Below are 24,138 nucleotides of genomic sequence, written 5' to 3'. Positions count from 1 at the left end.
TCAGATGATACAGACACTGAGCTAACCCACGAAATGGTAGATCACTAAGCATTTATGCTGAAGCTCAGCGGCCGCTGATCCCCAGCTCTCAGTGGTGGTGTGAGATGGCATGTGTTGCCTGCCCAAACAGCTACGGCTCATGTGTACGATGCCAGTGTTTTAGCATGCAAAGGCTAATGAAAACCTGGTACTGCTCACCACCCAAAGGCAGTATTTACCATTTTATATATATATATATATACACACATACACAATTTGCACGTTGGTTTAATTCTGTTTTGATCTATACCTGTTCTGCATAGCTGATCTAGGTGGTTACTCCCAATTTACATTGGTGCAATATGAGATCATGATATGTAACATACATGCCTCATACAACACAAGCCTCATACAAGTAACTGTGAATTTTCAGATTTCCATTGTCTGATCTATGCACCTCTGTTGTGTCTTAAACTAAAATATTAATTGCCAGGTTTTCCCACTGAGTGTAATCGGCCTGGGTCTGGGAAGTGAGTATATCTCTCTGATAAACCCCGGCTCTGCACAGGGCCCCACAGCTGCGCTTCATCTGCGATAGAGAAATGCCCACCGAGGGATGCAGCAGTAATGAAAACTGCTGCAGAGCTGTGCCCGGGTGGCTGGTATCACCTCACACAGCTGCTGCTTACAAATGCTTGGAGAAAGAAAGAAACCCACAGAAGCAGCAGACCTGCCTCTGGGATGGGCACGTCTGAATTTCAGAAACCAGCCTGATGAATATGAGATGGGACAGAGCACGCTGAGCACAAACTGCATTCTTGTTAAAGAGCAGATTTCAAAGAAACATAGGGCTTGATGCATACTAATTCAGAGTGCTGTGGAAGATCACCAAGCTCTGTATCTGCCTTCCAGTAGAGCTTAGTATCTGAGCTTGAAGGGGAAAATAAGATGCGTTTTATGTACTTAGTCTGCGGCTTTGAGGGAAAATGCTTTCTTAGCCCCAGATAGAGTGGAAGGTTTTATTGCCTTTATTAGGCTATCACTGGCTGCAAATGCTGGCTTTCCTTTCATACCTGAAGTGTCAACAGCATGCATTCCATTTCCCACATCTCTCTCCTGCAGAATTTACGACCTAAATCAGCAAAAACCAAAGAGTTCTACAGGAGCGTGACAAAATGGAATGCCAAGACAAAGAAAATGCTAGAGACGGTCAAAATGGTACCCAGGCGTTCAAGCCCCATTTTATCATCTGGGGCTGCATCAAGTGAATCTCTTTCTCTGGAGATGCTTAGAGCAATTACATTTGTTCTATTTATTCTTCCATCAAAAGCTTGAAGATGAGTCAACAGAAAAATCTTTTAGGATGAAAAAATTGAAACTTGAAATAGGTGATATCCCTGGACAATTTGTTCTGCCATCAGAACAGCATTCTCTTTCGTTACTGCTCTTGGTCTCTAATTTAAAAAGCAAAAGCAAAAGCAAAAACAAAAGAAAAAAAGAAAAAGAGAAAAACCAATACGGTAGCAGTCACATCTGTAAATACAGTCCCTTTTGTTCTTGCTTGCAAGTTCAAGGAGCTATTTCAAGACAATACAGAGACGCTTGTTTTCTAGAGTTCATTTCTGGTGAGAAAATTCCTTCAGCTCTTGTCAGAAAATCCCAAGTTGAAGTAGAAGCTCTCTGAAAGCCTTGAACCAGCTCACTCATACTCAACACATGCATTAAAAGGAAAAATAACTCCACGCACCTCTTTGAAAGACTTCTTTACTTCCACTAACGGATGCCAGTGTGCGATGGGCTTGCGTGGGTACGCCAGCATCTCATTCCAGTGGTCTCTGCCCAGTCCTTCAGCACTGACTCCCACGCGGCAAACCCCAATAATCTCATTGTGACCCACCCTGAAGAACAACAGAAAAGAAACATGATTATCCCTCGCTCAGACTGTCCGTGTGCTGCCTAACCGAGGCTTCTGACCCCATGTTGCGGAGTGCCCCAAGGCATGGTGCTGGTGAACACGGGCTGTCGCAGCTGCACGACACCCAGATCTTGTCTGCTACTGCCAGTGCATGCAGCCTTCAGCGCCGTGAGGGGCTGCTATTGCCAGAGATAATTATAACAGCTTTAAAATTATTTGAACTGCAGATCAGTCCAGATACAGAATCTGGAAGGTTGTGTGGTGTAGTGGTGTACAGCAAGAATAAGTACAAGTTCAGTAATGGATAATTCCTACACCAATTGCTGCTTAGCATGAGACTACTTGCTTTCTAAAATAGGACGACCGTTTGCGGGACAAGCAAATAGCGAAGGGGAACACAGTACTCATTCAAGAAAATGTCATAAAGCAAAGGATCAGCTTTACCATACTATTCCAGCAGGTAACTTTCCATAACCATAAATACCAATGACACTTTAACAATAAATCGCTAGAGACAGATTGATGCCACAGAGTTGTGCAATCGAGTCCCTGATACTATGGAAAACGGCTGTTGAGCTGGAAAACCTGCAACCAGTGGGATGTTTTCCCCTCCTGCTCTCCAGAGCCTCCCACCTACCGATCGTAATCCATGACGGAGATAAGCAGACTGACTTGATCCATGTTCTCTGGGGGAATGTCAAAGATTATTGCTTCATTGTAAGTAGGATTAAGTGTGTTTTTCTTTATGGTGGTTTTCTTCTTTTTCAGTCTTCGCCCATCACAGAGCAATGACACTTTGACATATGGATCTGGAGAGGAAGAGATAGGAAAAGGCCTTCTGCTTATGGAAGGTTATTTTGGTACCATCACAATACAGAAACAGCACTATCGAAATAATAGCTCACAGACTGTGAGCTACCATGAGCCAAAGGCACTCCTCAAATGTACTTTTAGAAAAGGGATGTCTGTGTACCAGTTGAATCCACCATTTCTTGAACTGGTGTGAGTGCTGACATGAGGTTCCAGCACTGAGGAACCAGCACTGCAGACTTCTTGCAAGGAAAAATCAGCCGCTTCCATCAGTTTTGCTGTGGTAAGGGTTTTGCAAGTGTAAGAAGAACCCACATCGAACCATAAGCCAATATTCATCCAAAGATGGTAACGGGGACTCAGGCACCCTAGCTTGTGTTAATTGCATGGCCACAGGCAGCAACTTGTGCTCGCAGAGCGAGCAACTGCAACTTTTTCAAAATGTGCCTAAGAGAGCAAAATGCAATGCAGCATTTTGGCAGTCCAAACAGGCAGAGGTGGTTATTTTACAGGGATCCTTTCCTGCGCTGCTACCAAAACTATCCAGTTGCTAACAGGACATAGCAGAGTGACAGCAAGCAGAGGAATTTTAAACCCCATTTCCCCAATGTCAGAGAGCAGCAGAAAGAAAAGGTATTAGGGCAGCTCTGCTTCGCATGTTTTCCACTGGCTGGTCATGGCAGAATGCCCTGAAGTTACAAACGGCTGCCCAGGCAAGTTCAATGCATTTTCAAGTAACAGTAAACGTGCAATGTATTATTACAGAAACACTGAGCTGGCTTAATCTGAAGTCTCAGTTCTGAGACATTCCATATGGCATCAAGCTCCAGCTGAGCAGATATTTTTTCTGCAAAGATCTTTTACTGTATTGCTACTGCCTTTTACACAAGTTGTCGATGAAATTCAAATACTACAATGTTGATTTCTGGAAAAGAAACTGCTTTTTATGTTGAAATCCAGAATTTGTGCATGCTGAATTTGCAAGCCAGCTCTCTGAGACTGTGAATGCATACAGTCTTCAGGTGACTTTGATTCTAAAGTTTTAAGTACTGGCCACTGTACATTCACATGGGATTTGCCCAGGTGGACCATGATCCTTTCCTAATCTTGGGGTGAAATGATGGATTCTGGCTGTAGGGGGTTATCTGATGGAAAGCTCCCTACTAACGTAAAACTACTGGGGTCAGAACCTGCAACAGGTCAGAAGCTTCCAAACCAAGAGATGGAGCAGAGCTTTGGCCCTGCAAACCCTTCAGGAGAGATGGGAAGCCACTGGCCATCTCCTTGAATAGCGTATTCATGTATAATCCCCTTCCCCGGATTCATGCCCTTGGGAATGGTTTTAAAATATAATTTTACTTTTAACACTTTTTTCATACTTGAAACAAGGACAAAGCTTGTCAGGTGTTTCCATGATGATACAGCCTTGGCATCAAGAGTCATATGCCTGCTGTTCATTGAGACTACCTTGAGGGAGGAGGAAGAAGTGTGGATGCAGTGGGGTCCTCAGCCATCCAGCACCTACCTGAGTAACCAGTGATATCCATAGCTTTGAGATTCCTGCATTTAATGACTGTTAAGGTAAGGCGACCTGCAGTTGGCAAATAACAAAGGGAAAACATGATCTCTCCCAGGTCCACGCTTTCCTTCAATAAAACAGAGAACACATTATATTGGAAAGATGCAAGAACCAGCAAGGCTGCCTCCACGCTCCACCATGATATTTCAGGCAGGATTCAGGCAGCACTCATACTATTTCTCCTTCCTGACATTTGCAAGCGAATGACACGTTGCTATATGGCAGTGCTTCTAGTGTATCCCAGCCATTGTTTGGCTAAAAATGAATACAGAGAACAGGAAAAAAAACATGTGTCCACATGTTACAGCTTCAAATCATAGTGAAGGACCACCTTGCACTGCCACAGCACAGTCCTACTGCAACATCACAGCTAATGATGCCTCGTTTTCAGCTCCGTTTCTTACGCAGAAGTGATATCTAACATCAAATGAAGGCCATTAAGGAAATGATATTAGTATCAAGTTTTGCTTGAATGTACAATACATATGTGCCAAGTGTGTGACACAAACATCTATCTCCTCAAATGAAGGACTGTAGTACGAACCCAGCACAAGACCACGGCAGCACGCAGCCGTGCCGTGTTCTCTGCCCGGACACGGCGACAAGCCCACTCATGGCTTTCTAGTGCGCTCGGTGCCACTGGTTCAGTAATAGAGGTTCAGGGACTTTGTCGGTGCCTAGCATTTTGCAGAGAGTGCAGATGGCTCAGAGTAACATGGTGATTTTCTTTGAAGCTGAGCATGAATTACAAGATAGTTACAGACCAGGGGGTCATAGCTTTAAAACAGAAGAGAACCATGAAGGGACCCATTTAGTGGCAACTGAGTGACAGGCTTGCTATTGTTTTGACCGCCGACCCCTCTGAGATGCCTTCAGAGAGCTAACACAGCGTGAGGCACATATATGTATGTATATAAATAGTGAATTAACCAGCAGATGGCACTCAGCAACATTTGGTAGTTTCTGGATTACACAGAGGCCAATACAGTTTACTCTCCTAGTGTCCCATGAAACAACTTCCACACTTCACTCAGCCCTCTTGTACATGCAGCCTTATCTCCTGATAAGCATCATTGCCTTGCTCACGGGAATTCATGAAAAAAAAAATTAAAGAAACCAAAAGTATTATTTAAACTAGAAAACATTATCATCTGAAGTCAGCAGAAATTTTCCAAGCAACTTCCAAAAGTGGAATAAAAAGAAATAAAATTTATTTTGTACATACAGATCCCACATCTGTACAGCAAACAACCCATTCATTTTTGGAAACATCGTGTTTGCTTCATTTCAGTATGATACACTGATCTGCCGAAAAGAAATTGTAGCTGCTAGTAGTAGAGCGATGGAACTATAAAGACAAGTAAATGCACTTAAAGCTTTGCTAAGCGTTAGAAGAATAGATCTTGTTGACAGATGAGATTTTTGCCAAATTATTTCCTTCTTGTTCTCTGGTAAGGCAAAGGATAGATATTCCACCTAGACATGCCGAATACTAATGAACGTTATATGAAAGTCTTGATTCTTGACAAGACTTCACTTGCCTAGCAAATAAATTGAAAATCTCAAGCACAGAGTGTATGAAAGAAACAGTGGCAGCCAAATGTTTCCTGGACACAGCAATGTATGACTGGACTTGTAAGTACCTAAATAAACGTTGCCTCAGAAGCTGCTATTTGCTGGTAGATAACAGTTTCATACCCTCACCCACTCAGAGCTCCTCCTCCGATCTCTGGCTCACCTTAATGAGCCAACAGCATCCCAAACAGCTTCCTTTCCAGTGTGACAAAATGATCTCGAGTCACAGCCTCATCATCACTAAGCAATAATGGAAGATGTGGAAACATTTACTGAGTTGTTATTCCTCTACCTTTAGTGCCTCTCGATGTCTCTACTGGGAGCTAAATCTCTTGCCTCACAAAATATTGTACTAAAGGCACCATATTAAGGTACCAGGATCAGTTTCATCACACATGAAAGCGCCTTTAGAGCCCCCGTCAGCTTCCAACCCTTGACTGCGTTTCAGCTGTGGCACCTTGAACATCATGTGTGCCCCCGTGCCGGGCTGCTGTTCCTGGGGCACAGCAGCAATGAGCAAGACCTCTGAGCGCTCCAAAACGTCTGGCACTTTTACCGCTGGTGTTACCAGCACCCTGAGAACTGAGCTGACTTGTGCCTGCCCCAGCATAGCCAGTTTTCGGAGGCCAGGGGGCTCAGCCTTTTATGGAGCCTCATTCATTTACAGTGTCTTTAAATGACTGCTCAAAACCCATGTACCTGAAATTACAATTTCCTTTTTAAAACATGGCCCTTGTTACCTCTAGAGTTATTCTTCCTCTTTTAAGATGAATTGTTTTACATAACGAAGAGCCTGAATAAAGAACTCTGCACTGAGGAGGCAGTTCTTTGTAAGGAGAGTCTGGAACCTGCCACAAACACTGCCCTGCATTAGAGCTAAGCCTGAGGACTGCGAGTGTAACTTTCACTTTGGTGCCTCCAGCTCCAATCAGACATTGCATCTACCAGTGTCACCTATAGACCTTACTGACAATAGAAAATAATTTTAAATAAATATTCTGAAATTATGATTAGAAATGGTTGTTCTATTCCCAAAGAAATGAGCACCCAAACCTGACCGGCTATACTGGAGGCTGTGTCCGTTGCATGGTGCAATGGTGCCTGGCGTCCAGACAGCACACTGGGCTGGGTCTGTCCTCCCAGGGGCTTTGGTTCATGTTGGTTTGGGAGGGACGAGAGCAGGAAACCTTGGACACAAGTGTCAGAAGAGAGCAGCCCTACATGAGATCGTGGGGCCACCCTCTGGGCATCATCTCATCTTCTATTCCTCTCCTTGCACTGACAGGTTCTGTTCAGGGTATAAAACTAACACAAATTGTTCTTTGACCTCATTGTATTGGGTCAAGAGATTTTTCTTTGCAACCATAAATACAGGAGAGTAAAACGTGTCCTGTGGGTACATTATTTTCTTGCAGATTATAGACGTTGGGACATTTCCAAAATTCCTATCAGTACCTCTTAGGAAATAATGGAAGCTCTGAATCCATAACCTTTGCAGAGTTGAAACCAAAAATGTTTCACTGATTCACAAGCTGTACAATCATTAATTGAATAATTGAGTGCTAGCTATTTTAATAGCTTATATCATTGCTTAAGTGTGTTCCGATCTTCTTATCCACACGATTGATCTAATGTATTATTAGTCACCAGGAGCTTTCTGGGGGTATAATGAAAACTGTATTTACCCTTCTCATTTTTGATTAAACAGAAATGTCCTTGGGTGTGTTACAACCAGCTGAGATGTACCAATATTGGCCCATTCCCAAAGAATGGCACAGAGAGAAGGAGGGGATGGAGCCAAATGCAGCACTCAATGTTTCTGCAGGAGCTCTACGGGACTGCTACACAATGCGTCTTGGGGACGATGTTGGCTCTGCTCCTCTCACACCTTCTTTGTAGGCTTTTCCCTCAACAACCCTTCTGTTGGCGTCTCTTCATCTGTTTTGGGTTTGGGGTATTTTTTTTGAGGGGGGGGCGGGAGTCTCATTAAATTAGTTTACTTAGCTAGGAAAACATTCACTGTTTCTTGCAGAACCATCCCAGCAAAACACAGAACGTACACAGATTAAAAACTCCACAACGTTCTCCTACAGCTTCATGTTTTATGTGCTTTTCCTCTAGCGAGACCAAGTGCTGCCCTTCCCAGGCCCACTTCTGCCCACAGGTCTTTTCCCTCTGAACTCTTGAGGTTCACCACACTGTGTGCGGACATTATAGCAAGGAAAATGGTAACTCCCTGCCACCGCACAAGTGGCTCCACAGCAGGATTCAGCACCACGGCACATCACAGCCCACCTGGCAGGGCTGACAGCAAGCTGAGTCTCAGAGCCAGAGCAGATACAAACAGGTAGATGCCTCCAAGAGGCATCTGCATGTGTGATGCACCTTGTTTTTCTCCTAGTAAGCCTTTGCCAGGCAAATGGATGTGCCTGATGCCTGCTTGCCTCTTCGCCAGCATTTTTCCTTTCATTACTATCCATTAATCATAACAGATGTGGCTATTTGTGGACGGAAAGCCAAGAGCTGTAAACACCCTGCTAACTAATACCATTGACTTTCCTTGTGATTGATCCTGCGCCTCCCGCCCACCTCACTTGCAGGCAAGATGCTCAAAAGGCAACACAGGTGCAGCTCGCAGCGTGCTCCCAGCAGTGCCCTGGGGCACTTGGCAGGCACCACACACATCTCGGTGTCCTTAGACCAGCACAGTAAAACCTGCACAGCCACAGAAGCGTGACGGCCACTCTCTGCACCCTGCCAGGGCAGCTGCTAGACTGAGAGCTGCCTACCAGGGCCAAACGCTGCGCGCGCACCATGTTCCCCACTGTGCCCAGGCGCTGAGCTCCCGCACCGAGTCCCAGCTGTGGCACGTGTATCAGACCTCACAGTTCTTTTAGACTGTTACAAACACGCTACAATGAAAGAACAAGCACTAATAGTAATGACCAAAGGAACATGGTACTGAGAAGAAAGCTGCGGAGAGTTACAAAGCAAATGTCTTCTGATACTGCTGACCACAATGCAATAAATATTTATGTTTGACAGTTCATTCCCCCATACAGAAAGCAGGAGAGCAAAAGGATGAGATGAGCTACACTGCAGAACAGATTTTTGCAAGTCATGGGCTTATGCCAATCACTAGGAAGGATTTGACAGGGCCTGTGCTTTCAGCCACAGAGGTGAAGGACACTTCACATCCCAGTTTCAGAAATAACAATATGAAATGACAAAGAAAACAACTAAGTTTGGGTTCAGCTGCAAAGCAGTTCAATCATTCATTTGCCCTTAGAACCAGCCAGGCCCTCCTGGGAGGACAGTGGAGGAGCGGAGAGCTGTCATGTACAGGTTAATGTAATTGCTTCTCAGCGATCAATGTGGGGAGGTGGCTTCTCCTGCCAACTCCCTGCCGCTCTGAAGGTGGCTGGGACTCTTCCTTCTCCGACACTTGGCTTCGCTTTCAGAGGGATTTCAACAGAACTACTAAAAGACCCACATCAAGCTCTGGAAGAGTTGCCAGCCACGAACCGGACAACACTCTCAAGTACATCAAAGCCCAGTACCACCAAGGGGCTGGTAGTGGCCCCCTGAGCTATTTCTTGCTGTTGTCATGTGCACGAGGCAGGGAGCCAGAACCTGAGACCCTTCATGTGCCGGTGGGAGGCCAGCCAGGGAACATACTGGACCCCTCAGTTGTTTTTTTAGCAAACCTGTTACCAGTGAGACTCACTGTGGGTGAGATAACAGCAAGGGGATGAAATTCCCTCACTAAGTAAGGAGAAGAAATTCCAGTATATGGGGATTCAGGTGAAGCTGACAGGCTTCTGAGTACAGCAGCCTTCACGATGGCCATAGGTCCCCAGGGCTAATGGTACCACCTGCCCAGAGGCAATAAACCTGTCGGACGCCTGTTGTGCGGGACTTACCCCTTTAGGCAGTCCAGCCAAAAAAAGAATACCAACCTGTGCTGGCACCGCTCACCACACTCTCAATACCCGTCCCCTGCACGCACGGTACTATGGCCACGCCACGGCACCGCGCTGCCGGCACTCCCAGGGCAGGGATGGCCCTCCGAAGCAGATACTCACCGTCGTTGCATACTGAATGTCCTTCCAGATGGAAGTCTCCCGGGAAAGGTCTGAGGCCTCAAACAGGTTCTCCAAGATAACTTCTCCTATCATGTCGTGTCTGGAGAACCTGTCAAAGTCAAAGACGCTCAGGTGGAGCTTCCTGCTTGCCAGCTCCTCATGGGGCACAGGGAAGTGGAAGGACTCATCGAAGGTGGGATTCAGAGTCTTCCTGTGGACTCGTGTCTGGAACTTGCGCTTTCTGTCAGGCAGGAGGTAGATCTTCACATAGGGATCTGAGCTGCCACAGAAGTCTTTGGCTGGCAAGTCAAAAGCCCTGAGAATTCGGACAGTCAGCGTCTCGTTCTCATAGTCATACTTGAGAGTGAAGTTAATTTTCCCACAAGTTTTTGCTACTTCTTTCTTGGGGTCCTCAGAGTCAAAAGATTTTTGCTTATAGAGTTCGGGCTTAATGCGACCGATGCTGGTCGGCTGCTCAGCCACAGCTGGCGGGTCCATGCCGTAGTCCATGCTGGATACGTGCATTTGCCGAGGAAGGTGCCTTTTGAAGGAGATGTGCCTGCAGGAGGAAAAACAGCAGCTGTATGGTTTTCCAAGGACATTTCTATCCTTTTTCTCCCCTGGACTACTAATGCTAGGAAAGCAGGGAGAGCACAAGAATGAGTGCAATAGGCGCTCCCGATCTCTGTATAGAAACTGGGTGTGTTATGGAAATGAACACTCAAGGGAACACCTCGAGTGGTCAAAAGGAACCGATCCAGCACATTTCCTAACTTCTGGAGTGTTTGCAGCAAGCTGCATTTTTTCACCTGTTGCACAAGTAACAGTCCACACCTAAATATACAAGACCAAACAACTCCTTAGCCAAGCCACAGACAACCCAGTGCGGAGACTCTTCTCCACCCTCAGTCCTTACACTTTCAAGATACTGGGACTAAGTTTCCCTCAAAAAAAAAAAAAAAAAAAAAAAAAAAGGTGGTGGTGGGGAACCTTTTAAAGTGAGAGAACCACAACCAGATCACAGAGTTAGGTTTTATTCTGGGTATTGCTGCCTCCAAATGTCTCCAGCAGACTCTCTTCAGAAACTGATAAATAATTCTTGGCAGGGGGACCACACAGCCTCATCAGGAAGCCGCCTCCTGCCTTGGGCTCCCCTTTGGCACAAGGGAAACTGTAAGCAAAGCTTTACCTCAGCAAAGCATAAAACCCTTCTGCAGGCTCAGGGCATTATTTCAGATTATCTGGCGTTTCCAAGAGCAGTATATGGAGTTATTTAACCGTACTATGAACTTGTACAGCCAGAGCATTAGCTTTAGGTGACGTGTGGTGCTCAGAGACCTCACTCCTCAAAGGCATTTTGGCCTGGGCTATGAGTCAGAGGTCCCAAACCGCTGAGGCTGTTCCCTCGTGTCCCTGGACCTGGCTGCCTGAACGTGGCTCATGCTGGGCTCTTTTGCTTGAGAAAGTGAGTTTGAAACTTTCCCACATGCAACCAAATCCCCCTTTATTTCTCCTAATTCAGACAGGCTGAGCTTTTGTTCTCTCCTCCATCAGAAAGGTGTAGTAAAAGCAGAATGAGCATGTGCGTGGCCAAGAGGCAATCAGCTCTCCACAAAGCACTGCAGTTAAATAAGAGTATATGGCATAATTGTGGGTGGCACCATGCTGCTTTTAACTCTGGCTTCTTCCAACAGAAGGCTGTGATCGGTGCCTTATTAACTCTGGAATGCTGCAGCCAGTTTTCCTACCAATGTCTGTTTTCACAGTTGCACTTTTGTGCACATCATGGGCAGGGCCAGCAAAGCAAGCAGAAGTGCTGGGGTGCAGCCAGGCCCCTGCCATCACCCTTTCCCGTCCCAGTTTCACGGCATTCTGTGTCAAGGAAGAGGCACCATATTTCTCGGTGTTCTTGCAGAGAAGGTGTCCCGGGGTTCGTACAGCCTTTCCCCAATTTACTGAGTATGATGTTGACATCTCTGTCCCTGGCTGAGACAGAGACACGCACCAAGCACCAGTGCGGAGCGCAGCTGGTTCTAAGCTTGTGCAGTGAGCGAGACGTCAATTCTGCTTATCTAATTGTTTCTGCTAGGAGCCACAACAACAAGAGAGGGCAGAAAGGTCTAATTCTGGCTGACAGCATACCATCATTGATACTTCAGCCTGCCTTTCATGTTGGTACAAAAATAAAGTGGCCAAAGCATACTGATGCCTTGACACAATGAGGTCAAGTCACAGTAATAGGCCTTGAATCCTTAATTTTTTTAAAAGCGCCCACAGTAAGCCAGTCTTAACACATTAATTGGTTAATGACCAGTCTCTGGAAAGTAACCCAGCACGGAGGTGGGAGTGCTTTCTTTAGCAAAGACACCGAATACAGACAGCAAGGGTATCTGAACCTGAGGCTGCGTTAAGCGCTGCTCCCACCCTGCCAGCCACTGCAGGGCACAGCATCCTGGCGGAGCACGGCCTCGCTCCTGCTCACCTGGTAGAAGATGCAGGCTCCGTTGTCTGCCTCTGGATCCGCGTGCGGCGCATGATGTGATCTTTCATGGACGTCTGGACCTCCGCCGGGATGTCTGGTGATGTGTGGCTGATCTTCACTGCTGCCTCCAGGAAACTTAGGGCACCCGTGTCCTTGAGCTTGTCTGCCATGTTCTCCTTATTGCAGCCTGCCTCGCTCTGCAAGACGGCCAGGTTAGAAGGAATGGCCTTGTTCCTCCAGGGAACCCAGCACAGCTTCCAAAAGAGAAACAGAAAAAGTGCCACCAGGGCCAGTCCACACACAATAACTATCACTGCAAGGAGGCTGACGGAGAGCTCTACAGGGGCAGAGAAGGTGACAGCGATAGGGAGGGGGTGGGAACAGAAAAGGAGAAAAGAAAAGAAAGATAGAGAAAACCATAAGTAAAGGGAAGAAATGGTCCAAACTGACTTAAATCATGACTAAAGGAGAACTCCTAGCAAGTTCTGCAAGCAAGAGTCAAACTTGAGTGAGCATCCCCTGACAGATTCAGGACCACTTCCTGCCCCGGACACATCTGGGTAGAAATGCATGTCTCCAGATGGCCAGAGCTATGAAGTTTTACACTGTGATGCTTAGACTGGCTATAAAATATCATCCTTGATTTGTTTTGTGGCATTGGCAAGCTTCTGAGTCTGAAATTGAGAAGAATTGCAGAACTGTATGATAGAAACAAGCTCCAGTACTGACAGAAACTACTTTTTTGCTTCATACCACAGGTGTTCAGACACTGTATATTAAAAAATAAATAATCTATCTACCATGATCCTGGAAGCAGATTGTTGTTGTGCTACCCAAGCTCACATCTTGTCCAGATGTGCCCATAGGGAACAAAAAGTAAACACCAATACAAAAAAAAAAAAAAAAAAAAAAATATCACAAGCTGATGATGCAGTGAAACTAAATATAGAAAAAGGCTGTACAGAAAGTACTACACATTATTCGTTATTCTGAATAGCACAGAAGCTGTGTATGTTCTCTGATTCTCTGAGTCACTTTTGCCTCATAAGCTATGTATTTCAGCATATTTCAATCTTTTCCTGGAGAGGAAAGAGCTCCCATACCTACGGCTGAAGGATCAGGAAAAAAGGAAGAGAGATATATATAGATATAGAGACATATATATAGATGCGTGTATATTTATATATGTACACACACACGATCTAGACTGTGAAATGATTCACAGCACTTCGAAAAGAAAAAACATTAGCTCTTTTTAGTTCCTTTCTTACAGTATTCCCACCCAAACTAAAATACCAAGAGTTCAGAATCACAAAGAAATCCTGTCCCAGAAGATGAAGGCAGGTTTTGCTCTGGAGTTAAGCCTGCCATCACAGATTGCTAAGTTCACAGGCAATTCTTTGATTGCCTGCTGTTTTCCTTGCAGTGCCCTGTAAAGCCATACTCCTTAAATTACCTAAGTGCAAGCCAGGACAGAATGACAGGCAAAAAACTATCCAACACTCAAAAGTTTATGCAGGATAACCATTGCCGCTCACTCGCCTGCGTTTACGTGTATGCTTGGACCATAAACATGTTGTGCTGTCACATGAAACAGGCAGCAGCTCCTTAATCCCCTACCCGAGAGCAGAGGATCAGGGCTCGTGCCTTGCGTATTTCAGACTTGCGTAAGGAGTCACAGCTAAAGTGACTGCCAGTGAGTAAGCCTCTTGTAAAATTAACCAAAGGGAGGCAGGACCAGGTGTAGCTGCTGGAAAGCAAGTGCTTCATGTGTGGCTGGGGACTCGCAGGACACCTGCAGCACAGGGCTGGCTCCTAAACGGGGCTGAGCCCCGCTCCTCAGCACGCAGCCCACGCCGGCTGGGAGGCGCGGGATAGCATCCCCGCAGCCAGGTCTGCTCCTGCTCCTGGGGCCTGCGCGGCCTCCCTCGGCACGGCCACACCAGCCCACCCTTTGGCAAAGCTGCTTAAAAGTGAAGTTCATGGCTGCGGGTATGGATTTTGTCCACATGAGCTGACAGCACCTCTCTAGGTTGTGTGTAAATGTACTTACAGAAAACACTTCCTCGCCTCCATGAGTGCTAAGAAATGCTAGACTCACTCAAAAACTGCATTTAAAACAACCATCTCCCACAAAATCCACCTTTACCAGGAAGTTTAGCTCTTAGGAGATAAACTGGGAAACTCGCACCTGTGCGTCCTCATAGCTGCTGTCAGTGCGATCCCCCACATATGCTTTACCTTAAACAGAAGCCAGAATACCTTCTGTTTCCTTTGGTTGATATAGTTTACTTTCGTACAGCTGTAATAAGACATTTAATATTTGAGGCTGAGAAAAATCTATGTGAGGAAATGTGAGGAAAGATTAAATTTTTACCTTGACAAAACAGCTGAATTAAAAAATTCTTGAGAAACTTAACAAAACCCCAACCACCATTGATGAATCGTAACAGCAAAGTATTCAGGAACCCATTTATACCGTCAAACTTTGCTAACATGCTAGCTGGGAATACAACAGCAACTATATATTTAGGATTTTCACATCAGTTCTTATAAGTGAAATCTCAAGGAAGCACCAGATGCAAATTGCCACATCTACACCAGAACAGTTCTGCTGAACACCTGGGAAACCATATGTTGTTTTGGATATCCCAGAGGAAAAGCAGTGTTTTTCCACAAAATTACCTAGCTTAGCAAATTCACTAAGAGCTTGAGGTAAAAGCTTCCTGACTGCCGTCAGTTTCTCCAACTCGAAAGGAAGGGCTGGAGGCTGCCCACAGGTACAGAAGGGAAGAAGAGAAGCCATCCACAGGTTTTTGCAACTTTTCCTCTCCCTCTCCAGCCTCCTGTACAGGTCAGACATTTATTTTCTGCTGCAGCTGCAGCTCCAAGGTGGAACTACAAATCACTACTGGGGTGAATAAATAGGCCCCATCTTACTCAATAATAAATGGGATTGCTTTGTACAAGTCAGTGGTGGAGCTTCCTCAGAGATTTGGCTAAATGTATCCTCACTGCAGTGGAGCGCACAGAGGTACCACTTTCCCATACCTTCAGTTAAGTGTTGGAATTGTGCCCAGGAAACTCCGTCAAACGGTTTCACAAGAAAACAAGAACCCGGACTTCTGGCAAATATGTCTGTGTTGTTGCAAAGGAGACAGTGGCAATGCAGAACCCATCGCTGCTGGGAGCTGTTCTGTGGCAGAAGTTTCTGTTAAGCTACTTCTGCCTGTTCTGAGAAGTGATGTAGCATGCATGACTGCCAGCACACCAGACTCATTAACAGAAAAGATCAGAAATAATCAGTTATCCCCCCTGAAAACCTATTGCCAGGTTGACAAAGATCTTAGTTCATGTCACTTCTTGCTGAGCTGGCATTCGTAATGTATTTGACAGGATTCACAGATACTTTTATGCATGACCTCCTACTCTTTCCTCTGACAGCTCACATAAAGTACAAGTAGAAAGGATCAGGATTTTACAGACATTTTTTAAGCATCTGCCTGAGAAGGGTATTGGTTTCTCTGAAGATGACATTGAATTCCCCAAGAATTTTCGTGACTTATTAAATTTAAATATCAGTTGGACAGAGCTGACCTTAATTGATTTAATGAGTTTTCTCTTACGAATTTGAAAATACCAGTTACTTTTTAAAAACATTCCTAGTATTCAAAATGTTACGCTTTAAATGTCCTTCAACTTACAAGAAACTGTAAACCCAAGGTAACTCCTCGTCTAACAGAAGATACCCCAGGGCCAAGGTTGCTTGGATATTGCTGGCATGGAGGGAGGTAAGGCCCCGTCCCCAAAGGCTTCGCCAGAGGCAGAACAAACCCAAAGGGCACCTCAGCTTGTCGGTTTATATTGTCCCACCACACGCAACGCCTGGAGCCGAGGCTGCCCGGGTGGAGAGCGAGGAGGGCAGCGCACGCGGCAGTACCGCGGGGTCACGGGCACGCGTGCCCAGCCAGCCCGCCGGCCGCCCCTCCGCGCACGGTGCCACCGGCCCCGGCAGGCTGGGAAACAGCCCGTCTGAGGAAAAGTACAAGGACTCTCTTTCTGTTCTGTTCTCTAAGAAAATACCAGCGAGTTGTTTGTTGCCCTGTCACCAGGGGAGTGAGGCCATAGGAGTGCAGAGCAGCTTCAGCCATCCCCCACCCTGCTCCTCTCTGACTCGGTGCTGGCACCTCATCCTAGCCCAGGGCCCACGAGAGGCTCGGGAGAAACTGCCATGCTGGAAAACGGATTTTATTGCAACTTGTAATTTGGAAGGATAAAGCTTAAAAGGAGGAGGTGGAATACAAATTAATATGGTTATTTTCCAGTCTCGCACCCCCCTGGGAGCACTGAGCTGTTTCCCGAAGGAACCCTCAGCTGGAAACTGCTTTTGGCTACAGAGCAGCAATGACAAAGCTCTCGCATGACTAACAAGGAGGGAGGGGAGAACAAGCAACAGCAAAGACACAGACCGGACATCAACATTTACCTGCACAAGCTGATACACTTAGCATAAGTCACCGAGCTGTTATTTACCCAGTGGAAGGCAGACAGCTCCTTCAGGGATGGTCTGCCTCACTTCAGAAGGTCTGAGGAAGAGGTTTAGCACGGTATGTAAAACAAAAGAGAAATTGTGAATTTGTGACCTCCTATGTTTCCATCTGCACCTGAACTGAGGCAGACACAGGGCACCATCACATCCCCCAGCAGCGCCCCAACGATGACCAGTGACAGCCACCACTAGCAGCCCTGGTCCTTCGCTGCAAAGCAGAGAGACCTTCACCAAAAGCTTTTCCCTGCCAGGAGAACCAGCAATAGGCTCCTCTCAGCCAGGAATGAACTTTTGATGAGTTGTGCCACAGATTCCCCATCACAGCAGCTGATGGAGAGAGAAACAGAGCTTTCTAAACCAGAAAGCCACTTGCCACCAGGAGAGACACAAACATATGCACAGGAAGGCCCACAGACCATGGTCTTTGCTGTGCTTTCCTTTGGCAAACAGGAGAAAGCAAGCCATACCTGAAATGCTAATGATAAATGATCATTTATCATCACTTATGCAATAGGAGGTACCATTAAATGTTAAAACTGAGTCAACGGAGACACTGATCTCCCACACCTGCAGTCTGGCATAAGGGAAAAAAATGAATCGGAGACTTCAGAGACTGCATCAACAGCTTTGGCCGAGTTGTTACAAAACCAACACTGTGCTTTGGTTTTTTTTCAGCAGGAGCAGTTAGGTATGGACGAAGGAATTGGGGCTGAGGGCGGCGAGAAGCTGGCTGGGTGACGCTCAGGAGCTGTGGGGCCCAGGGTTGCCCCTTTTCCATGGCAAAGGGCAGCACCGGTCTCCCGGAGCCATCGGGAGCAGTGGCAAGCCCAGCAAGACAACGTGGACATGCAGGGACACCCCAAGTCAGTGGCAATCTGAGACACCAGATCATATTCAAGAATTTAAACAGAAACACATTTCAGGACTGTGAATGTTTGGTGGAAGACCCAAGGAGCAAAATGCTCTTTGACAGAACAATCTCTCTGCAGAAAAGACCTGAAGTCGACAGCAAGCAATGGTGACGCCAAGAGCACAAAGGAGATGATCTGAAACCCATCAACTTTACCAGCAAATTATCTTGTTTCTCTTTTGATTTGACTTCTTGGTTTGTGTTTTTAGTGTTTTTGTAACTTCTAGAAACCTTGCTATTGAGTCTTACAAAAAACTCACAGAATGGCTCAAAGCAATACAAATTCTGAGAAGGTCACTACTTTCTACTGCCTTTCAAATAAAAGATGAGATGGCCCAGGGCAGGACAAAGGGACAGTGGAATGATTTAAAACTGCAAAGCTGAAAGCAAATTTGGGAAAGGGGGGTCATTTCTTGGTTTATCCAGCCCCTCCCCTGCTCTGGTGCCCAGCCCTCAGAAAGCAGCTCATCAGTACAACTACCCATTTTGTTTCATCTTGGATGGGAAGTAATTAAGAGAATACGGTGGAACTACCTTTCAGCTTTATGTCCCTGATGACTTCATAATACCCAAACTGAGTTACCAAAGGGGATAATTAGCAAAGTCCAAACAGAAAAGGATTAATGATATGACAAAGCCATGATTACAACAGTCTGTTAACTGCAAGACAATACTGGTCTAATTATGGCAACATTGACTTTTATTACTGTTAAGTAGCTCACACTATCATTAAAAAGATTCATGGATAACTCTGAGTTTAATGTGAAGAGTTATATTTAATATCTTGAAGACATAATTTAGCTTTCCTTCCACCCACTGCCCATAGAGAAAACAAAATATGTTTGATTGCTCTCTCAGTGCTTCCAGCACCTATTAGTCATTCCTGCTACCTGTTGGATTTAAACCTTGAATACCAGAAGTGGAAGTTCAAGGGGGTTGAAAAAATTAAGTACTATAGGCTGCGGCCCAGTGTGGGCCAGGCTTATGCTGGGGGGCCTGGGCTGCAGTGGACACCAGCCACCAGGACCACCTGGTGGTCCCCTTCCTAAGCCCCCCGGCTCCTGCAAGAGGGCAGATGCGTTTCTGCAGGCCCTAGAGCACCCGAAGCACCAAAGCAGTGAGGGCACCTTGCCCTGACTTGGTGCTGAGGTGGGGTGCTGGCAGCACCACCACCACGGCACGTTGGGTCCCACAGCTCCGTCATCACATGCAGAGCCGGACAAAGCCTTGAACCTGATCCTGCCAAGAGCAGATGGACATCTTCCCTGCGAGGGGCTTTTACTGGGAAGCTTCCCGGTGGTCACTGGAAAAACTTAGCTCCAGGGAGAGCTCTGGCTGGTTTGTTCCCCACTAGGCTTCCTTCAGCCCCCAGCTCTTCTGAGCCATGACTCAGAGCATGTAACGTCTTGCCAGAGCTAATGTTCCTGGAAGAGCAGTTAGAGGAGATGGCAGAGCCCAGAGGCACGGGGTGATGGTGACATGCCTTAACCTTGCTGATACTGGCTGCGGGACTGGTTTTCCAGTGTAATGTATCAACCATTGCTCATACCACGCCAGGAGATATTTCCAGGCTTCTCTGTCCATTTTTGCTATGTTTTTCTGTTGCAACAGTGCCTGTGAGAATATATTGTTCTGTTTCTGTAGGGCTTTGTAGAGATCACACATTCAAATGACGGATTACTACGAGAGTTATTGCTGGAGGAGAAGACAGGCAGCTCTGGGGCTACAAAGAGCCACATGAGGCACCCACCAACTACTGATCTAATTTTCTGTCAGTTAAGAAGCATCAGCAACATAAGTCTGATTAGCTGAGAGCTGGAAATTGGGCATGAGAAACTGGTGAATCTCAGATGCCCAAGGTGGGGGCAGGGGAGAGCACAGGACAACATCAGGGGAAGAGGAAGAGGTTTCCATTAAATCCTAGCTGTAGTCACGTTTATTTAGCTGTGCTATTCAGCTCTGAAGCTTCACAGAGGAAGGAGCAGGGACTGGATGGAACAGAAACCGAATGCTAAACCAACGCAGCAGCACAGCATCCAGCAGCACCACAACCCAAACCCAAACCCAAACCTGGCAGATCGCGGGAACTGCCCCTATGGGAATATAGCTCCGAGGAAACTCTGCGAGATGCCAGGGCTGCAGCAGCAGGCAGAGCACTTTGCAACAGGAATTTTGAAAAGGAAACTGGATGTCTTCTAAATTGTGAAATGCTGTGTTGGATGAGAGGTGAGCTGCAGTGCAGCAGCGTGTGGTTCTCAGCCAGCTCCTCATCCCCTCCTCACACATGCCACAGCTGGGAATGGGAACAGAGCAAATGATAAAGATCAGATTGTCCATTTCACCCAGTGCAGCTTCAGCAAGCAGCAATATCTCACCAAGCCTGCAGCTAAGGGCTGCAGAGAACATGGCTGCAAGAGGGAAGCATTGCAAGCCTTCTTACTAATTGCCTCTGTCTTAGCAAGTCTTAGCTGTCACTTCTGGCTCTGCCTGCTCCTACTGACTCCCTGCCCAGACCCTGGCTGCTTGTCAGGTTTCCTTGCAGGGGGACAGCAGTGTTTCCCAGTCAAGGAGAGTGCCACATCCTTAGAGGATGGGAGAGGAAAATCAAGCCACAGAAATATTTGATACCACGACCTATCCAGAAAGAAAGATAGCGGGGTGGTTTTGCCTCTTCGTAATGTAAGTAAAAATTCACTGATGATTCCTCTCAACTGCCCAGTGCACCACAATGGTACAAAACATCTGCAGAGACCATGAGAGATCCCTGCACTGTGCACACTCCCTTGACCCTGGCATGCTTTACAGTTTCTCTAGGTGAAGGCAAGCAGTGGCTCCAGCTGGTTTTTGCTGTGAAGCATGCCCATATCTTGTTTTGTTACGCTATGTCAGCCACAAGCAATCCCGCAGAAGACAGTGCAATGAAAGCAAACTGAACACGCTGCGAAAGCAGGAAGAGTTTTCATAGACGAACAGCGCTTTCACACACTGTTCGTCATACGTAGCTCAATGGCAAACTCCCCTCACAACTCAGCAGAGGGGTGGAAATCCTCATGAGACGAACGCTGCAGATGTTCTGAGACAGTCACAGAGTCTCTGAACTGCCCTCTTGGAAGCTCTGCAAACTCAGCCTTCCTCCCGCATGAAGCTCAAAGGAGGTTTACCCTGCTCACATGCTTCCTCAGCCCTTGGACACCGCATCTTGTACTATCAGCTCCCACCAGCCTCCTGCAAGCACGGGCTCCACAGGAACCCAGACAGAGGCTCCTCGTCTGCTGTGCGCACGCAGCTATGTAGCAGATTACAAGAAGACAGAGACATGAATGCCCAAAGTGGCATTTCTATCAGCTAGATAGAAAGAAAACTTCTTAAAAATTAATTTGCCACTACCACAGGGTTCCTGCCATGGAAGAGCTTATTGGAATGCAAACTATAAGCTTCAAAGGGAAGGATGAATCAGAAGCTATTTTGAGAGTAATTATATAAGAGTATAAAATTCAAACCATCTCATTATTGCATGTTAAGTATGAAGAAACTTGCTTCATAAGGAGACCTTGCAGGGATCCAGTGTTTAAAGCAACTATGATCTATGGTCCAAGTGCCAACAGCAACCTTATAACTCCTGTCCAGACAAAACTTCCTCGGTTAAGCAAAGCCAGGGATTCTTCACCATTTACTGTAATTTTTCAGGGGACGCGGCTCTGTAGCTGGGAGGATAACTAGAACATGAGACACGGACAACTTCAGGCAAAGTTTTGTTCCTTTAACAGTTGAGTAATTTGTTGTCCTGAAAACCAGCTATCAGCTTGTTAGTGACAGTACCTGCAAATTCACAAATTTTATAAACTCCGGTTCAAATTATAATTAAGGAGAAAACATTTAAACAATAAATTTGCACATGGAATAAAGAACTATTCCAGCAACTCCAGCCACAGGAGCAAGGAGCAGCCTGGCCATGGGTGCAGCAGGCAAACGTGACCCACCCTTCCCATGCCGTGATGGAGACTGTGGCAGCCCATCGCTGCAAGAAGACAGGGTCCTGAGACACCCCCTGAGCAGTTAACTGCCTTGTGCACTGCCTGCAAGAAGAAAAGAGAGTTGTTCTTATTTTTGTTTACATATCCAGGCTTCAGCTGAAGCTCCAGCGATGTCTTGGCTTGGAGGAAGGTGGTGCGCCGGTGGGAGGGCTGCGAGCTGCTCGCTCCCTCAGGGAGGGCAATGCTTGCTGTCCTTATCTTTGCTGCACCTGGGCACCCCATCCCTTACCAGGGTCCTTCACACTTGATGGTCTGGGAGAGCTGATCACACAAGTGCATTAAACAGGGGAAAGGTGGGGGAAATAGAGGCTATCATACCCTTTACTACCTGGCATTTTTCAGTTTATGGGTTGGAACATTTATCAGCAAGGGAGCAGGCGGTAAATGCACTCAGATGCAGGAGAGGGAGGTGCACCAGTCCCCCAGGCTGAGCTTAAAAGAGCAGAAGAAAATCTGAACAGTAATTCAGAGGGAAACACCCAAAGGTGATTTTCAAGTGCAGAGTCAACAATGAGGTACTTTACACACATGTATGTATATATTAAAAAAAAAGAAAAAACCCATATACATATGAAAATATGTAATACACCAGGCAAAAGAATGCTACGTAGGAGAAGACCTTGGTAGCCTGGAGCTTCTGCTTTGCTCACTGAAATAGAATGGAGAAAGATTTAATTGCCCCCCAAAAAAGGCGAAAGATCATGAATAGCTGACAAGCAAAAGATGTCTGCATGCCTGCTACATACAGGAGAAGGCTCCACCATATCAGGCTCTGGACAGCCAAAACACAGCTATGAAACACCGTGCCCCCACAACAAGAGCTCAGCGAAATCTCTGCTGAGCAGCAATGCCAACTATGGGTGAGAGGGATTGCCACGGGAATTGCTGAATTGCCGTGGCACGATATACCTGGTTCTTTGTCCATTTAGACTGTGGCAACCACAATACCAAGCAGGTTGAAGGAGTCTCAGGTGCCTGCAATCCGGTGTTCATCGCCAGGAACAGCTGGGAGTGCCGGGAACACCAGGAATGCCACCGCACTGTGGCCAGGGGCTTTGCCTACTACCCACCACAGGTCAGGCACTCCTCTGCCTACAGCCTTTTCCTGGCTTACATATTCGAGGCAACAGGCCAAAACAAAAAGTTATTTCCAGCCGCAGGACTTGTGGATCCAGTGCCACCTTCTACAGGGGAAAGAAAATCAGAGTTTCGAGCTTAGAAAAAGCCCATTCCTTTCCCTTACTCACCATCCTTCAGATCGAAGGTGACGGGTAGCTCAGTGAAAGCCCACATAAGCTGAACGTCTTTAAAACCCCAGATCAGATCGTGGAAATGGATTAGAAACAGGAAAATCTCAAATCCATGTGGGAAGATCCAGCCAAAACGTATTAAACCACCAAGGTCAGTATTGGAGCCAGGACTAACGTGCTGCCTATCACCTTGGCTGCAGGGCTTTTAGAAGAGTGACAAGCAGAGCAGTGACACTGCCCATGTGGCACAAGCCCCTGCAACATCTGGAGCAGCTCTTTGTGAAAGGGTCCCGGCACAGCTGGGGAGCCCCCCTCCCTCCTCTTTATGCTCCCCCATGTGGGAAGGGAGCCAAGCCCGGGGCAGCTGCAGAGGATGCCCAGGGACAGACAGCTTTGGCAGAGGAGGTCTCTGATGGCGGGTGGTCCCCAGGGCCGGGAGCTGCTGCAGCTCTCTCCTCCCTGGCCAACCATGCAGAGGCAGGCGCAGCTCCGGCACGCTGCAGGGGACACCGTGCAGGAGCAATCAGGGGCCCTGAGCAAGGGTCGGTCACACTGCAGAGCCGACGTGGCAGCAGAACTCATGCTGGGCAGAGCGGAGCAGGTGGCCAGATCAGCACAGGGACGTCCCGGCAGTGTCGCCCCCCTCGGAATCAGCTCTGCCAACGACAGTCCCTAACCTGTCCTCAGCCTGGGCTCCCAGCTGGGACCTGGCCATGAAAGTCCCTCCTTCCACCATTGCCTGGCCCATTAGTGACAACGGGCTTCATACACAGTGCAGAGAAGCCCATACCAATACCCAGAGAATATAACTAATGCACATTAAAATGGCCATGCCCCAGCAGAACAGCTGGACCGGAGAAGACTGATCAAAGGCTTCAAGACCAGGTATGTTGGTGTCCAATGGTTACTGACCCGCCTGCCAATTTGCACTTTCCCTCCAGGCTGCATCAGAGGCACGTTTGGTACTCAA

At 46.9% G+C, this 24,138-nt stretch overlaps 1 protein-coding gene across 1 annotated transcript in view; it reads right to left on the bottom strand.

Annotated features, from left to right (window-relative positions):
• The window catches only part of SYT6 (synaptotagmin 6), a 38,901-nt gene that overhangs the window by 5,673 nt on the left and 9,090 nt on the right, over positions 1 to 24,138 (bottom strand). The window contains exons 2-6 of the mRNA XM_040617027.1: positions 12,426 to 12,762; positions 9,944 to 10,502; positions 4,230 to 4,350; positions 2,532 to 2,703; positions 1,727 to 1,877 (exon numbers count right to left, since the gene is read on the bottom strand). Of these exons, the coding sequence (XP_040472961.1) occupies positions 1,727 to 1,877; positions 2,532 to 2,703; positions 4,230 to 4,350; positions 9,944 to 10,502; positions 12,426 to 12,762 (1,340 nt within the window). The remainder of the gene's footprint in view (positions 1 to 1,726; positions 1,878 to 2,531; positions 2,704 to 4,229; positions 4,351 to 9,943; positions 10,503 to 12,425; positions 12,763 to 24,138) is intronic.

Source organism: Falco naumanni, chromosome 17 (assembly GCF_017639655.2).
Source record: "Falco naumanni isolate bFalNau1 chromosome 17, bFalNau1.pat, whole genome shotgun sequence".
NCBI lineage: Eukaryota > Metazoa > Chordata > Aves > Falconiformes > Falconidae > Falco > Falco naumanni.
The sequence above is the reverse complement of the archived record's forward strand: the minus strand, read 5'-3'. Positions and strand labels throughout refer to the sequence as shown.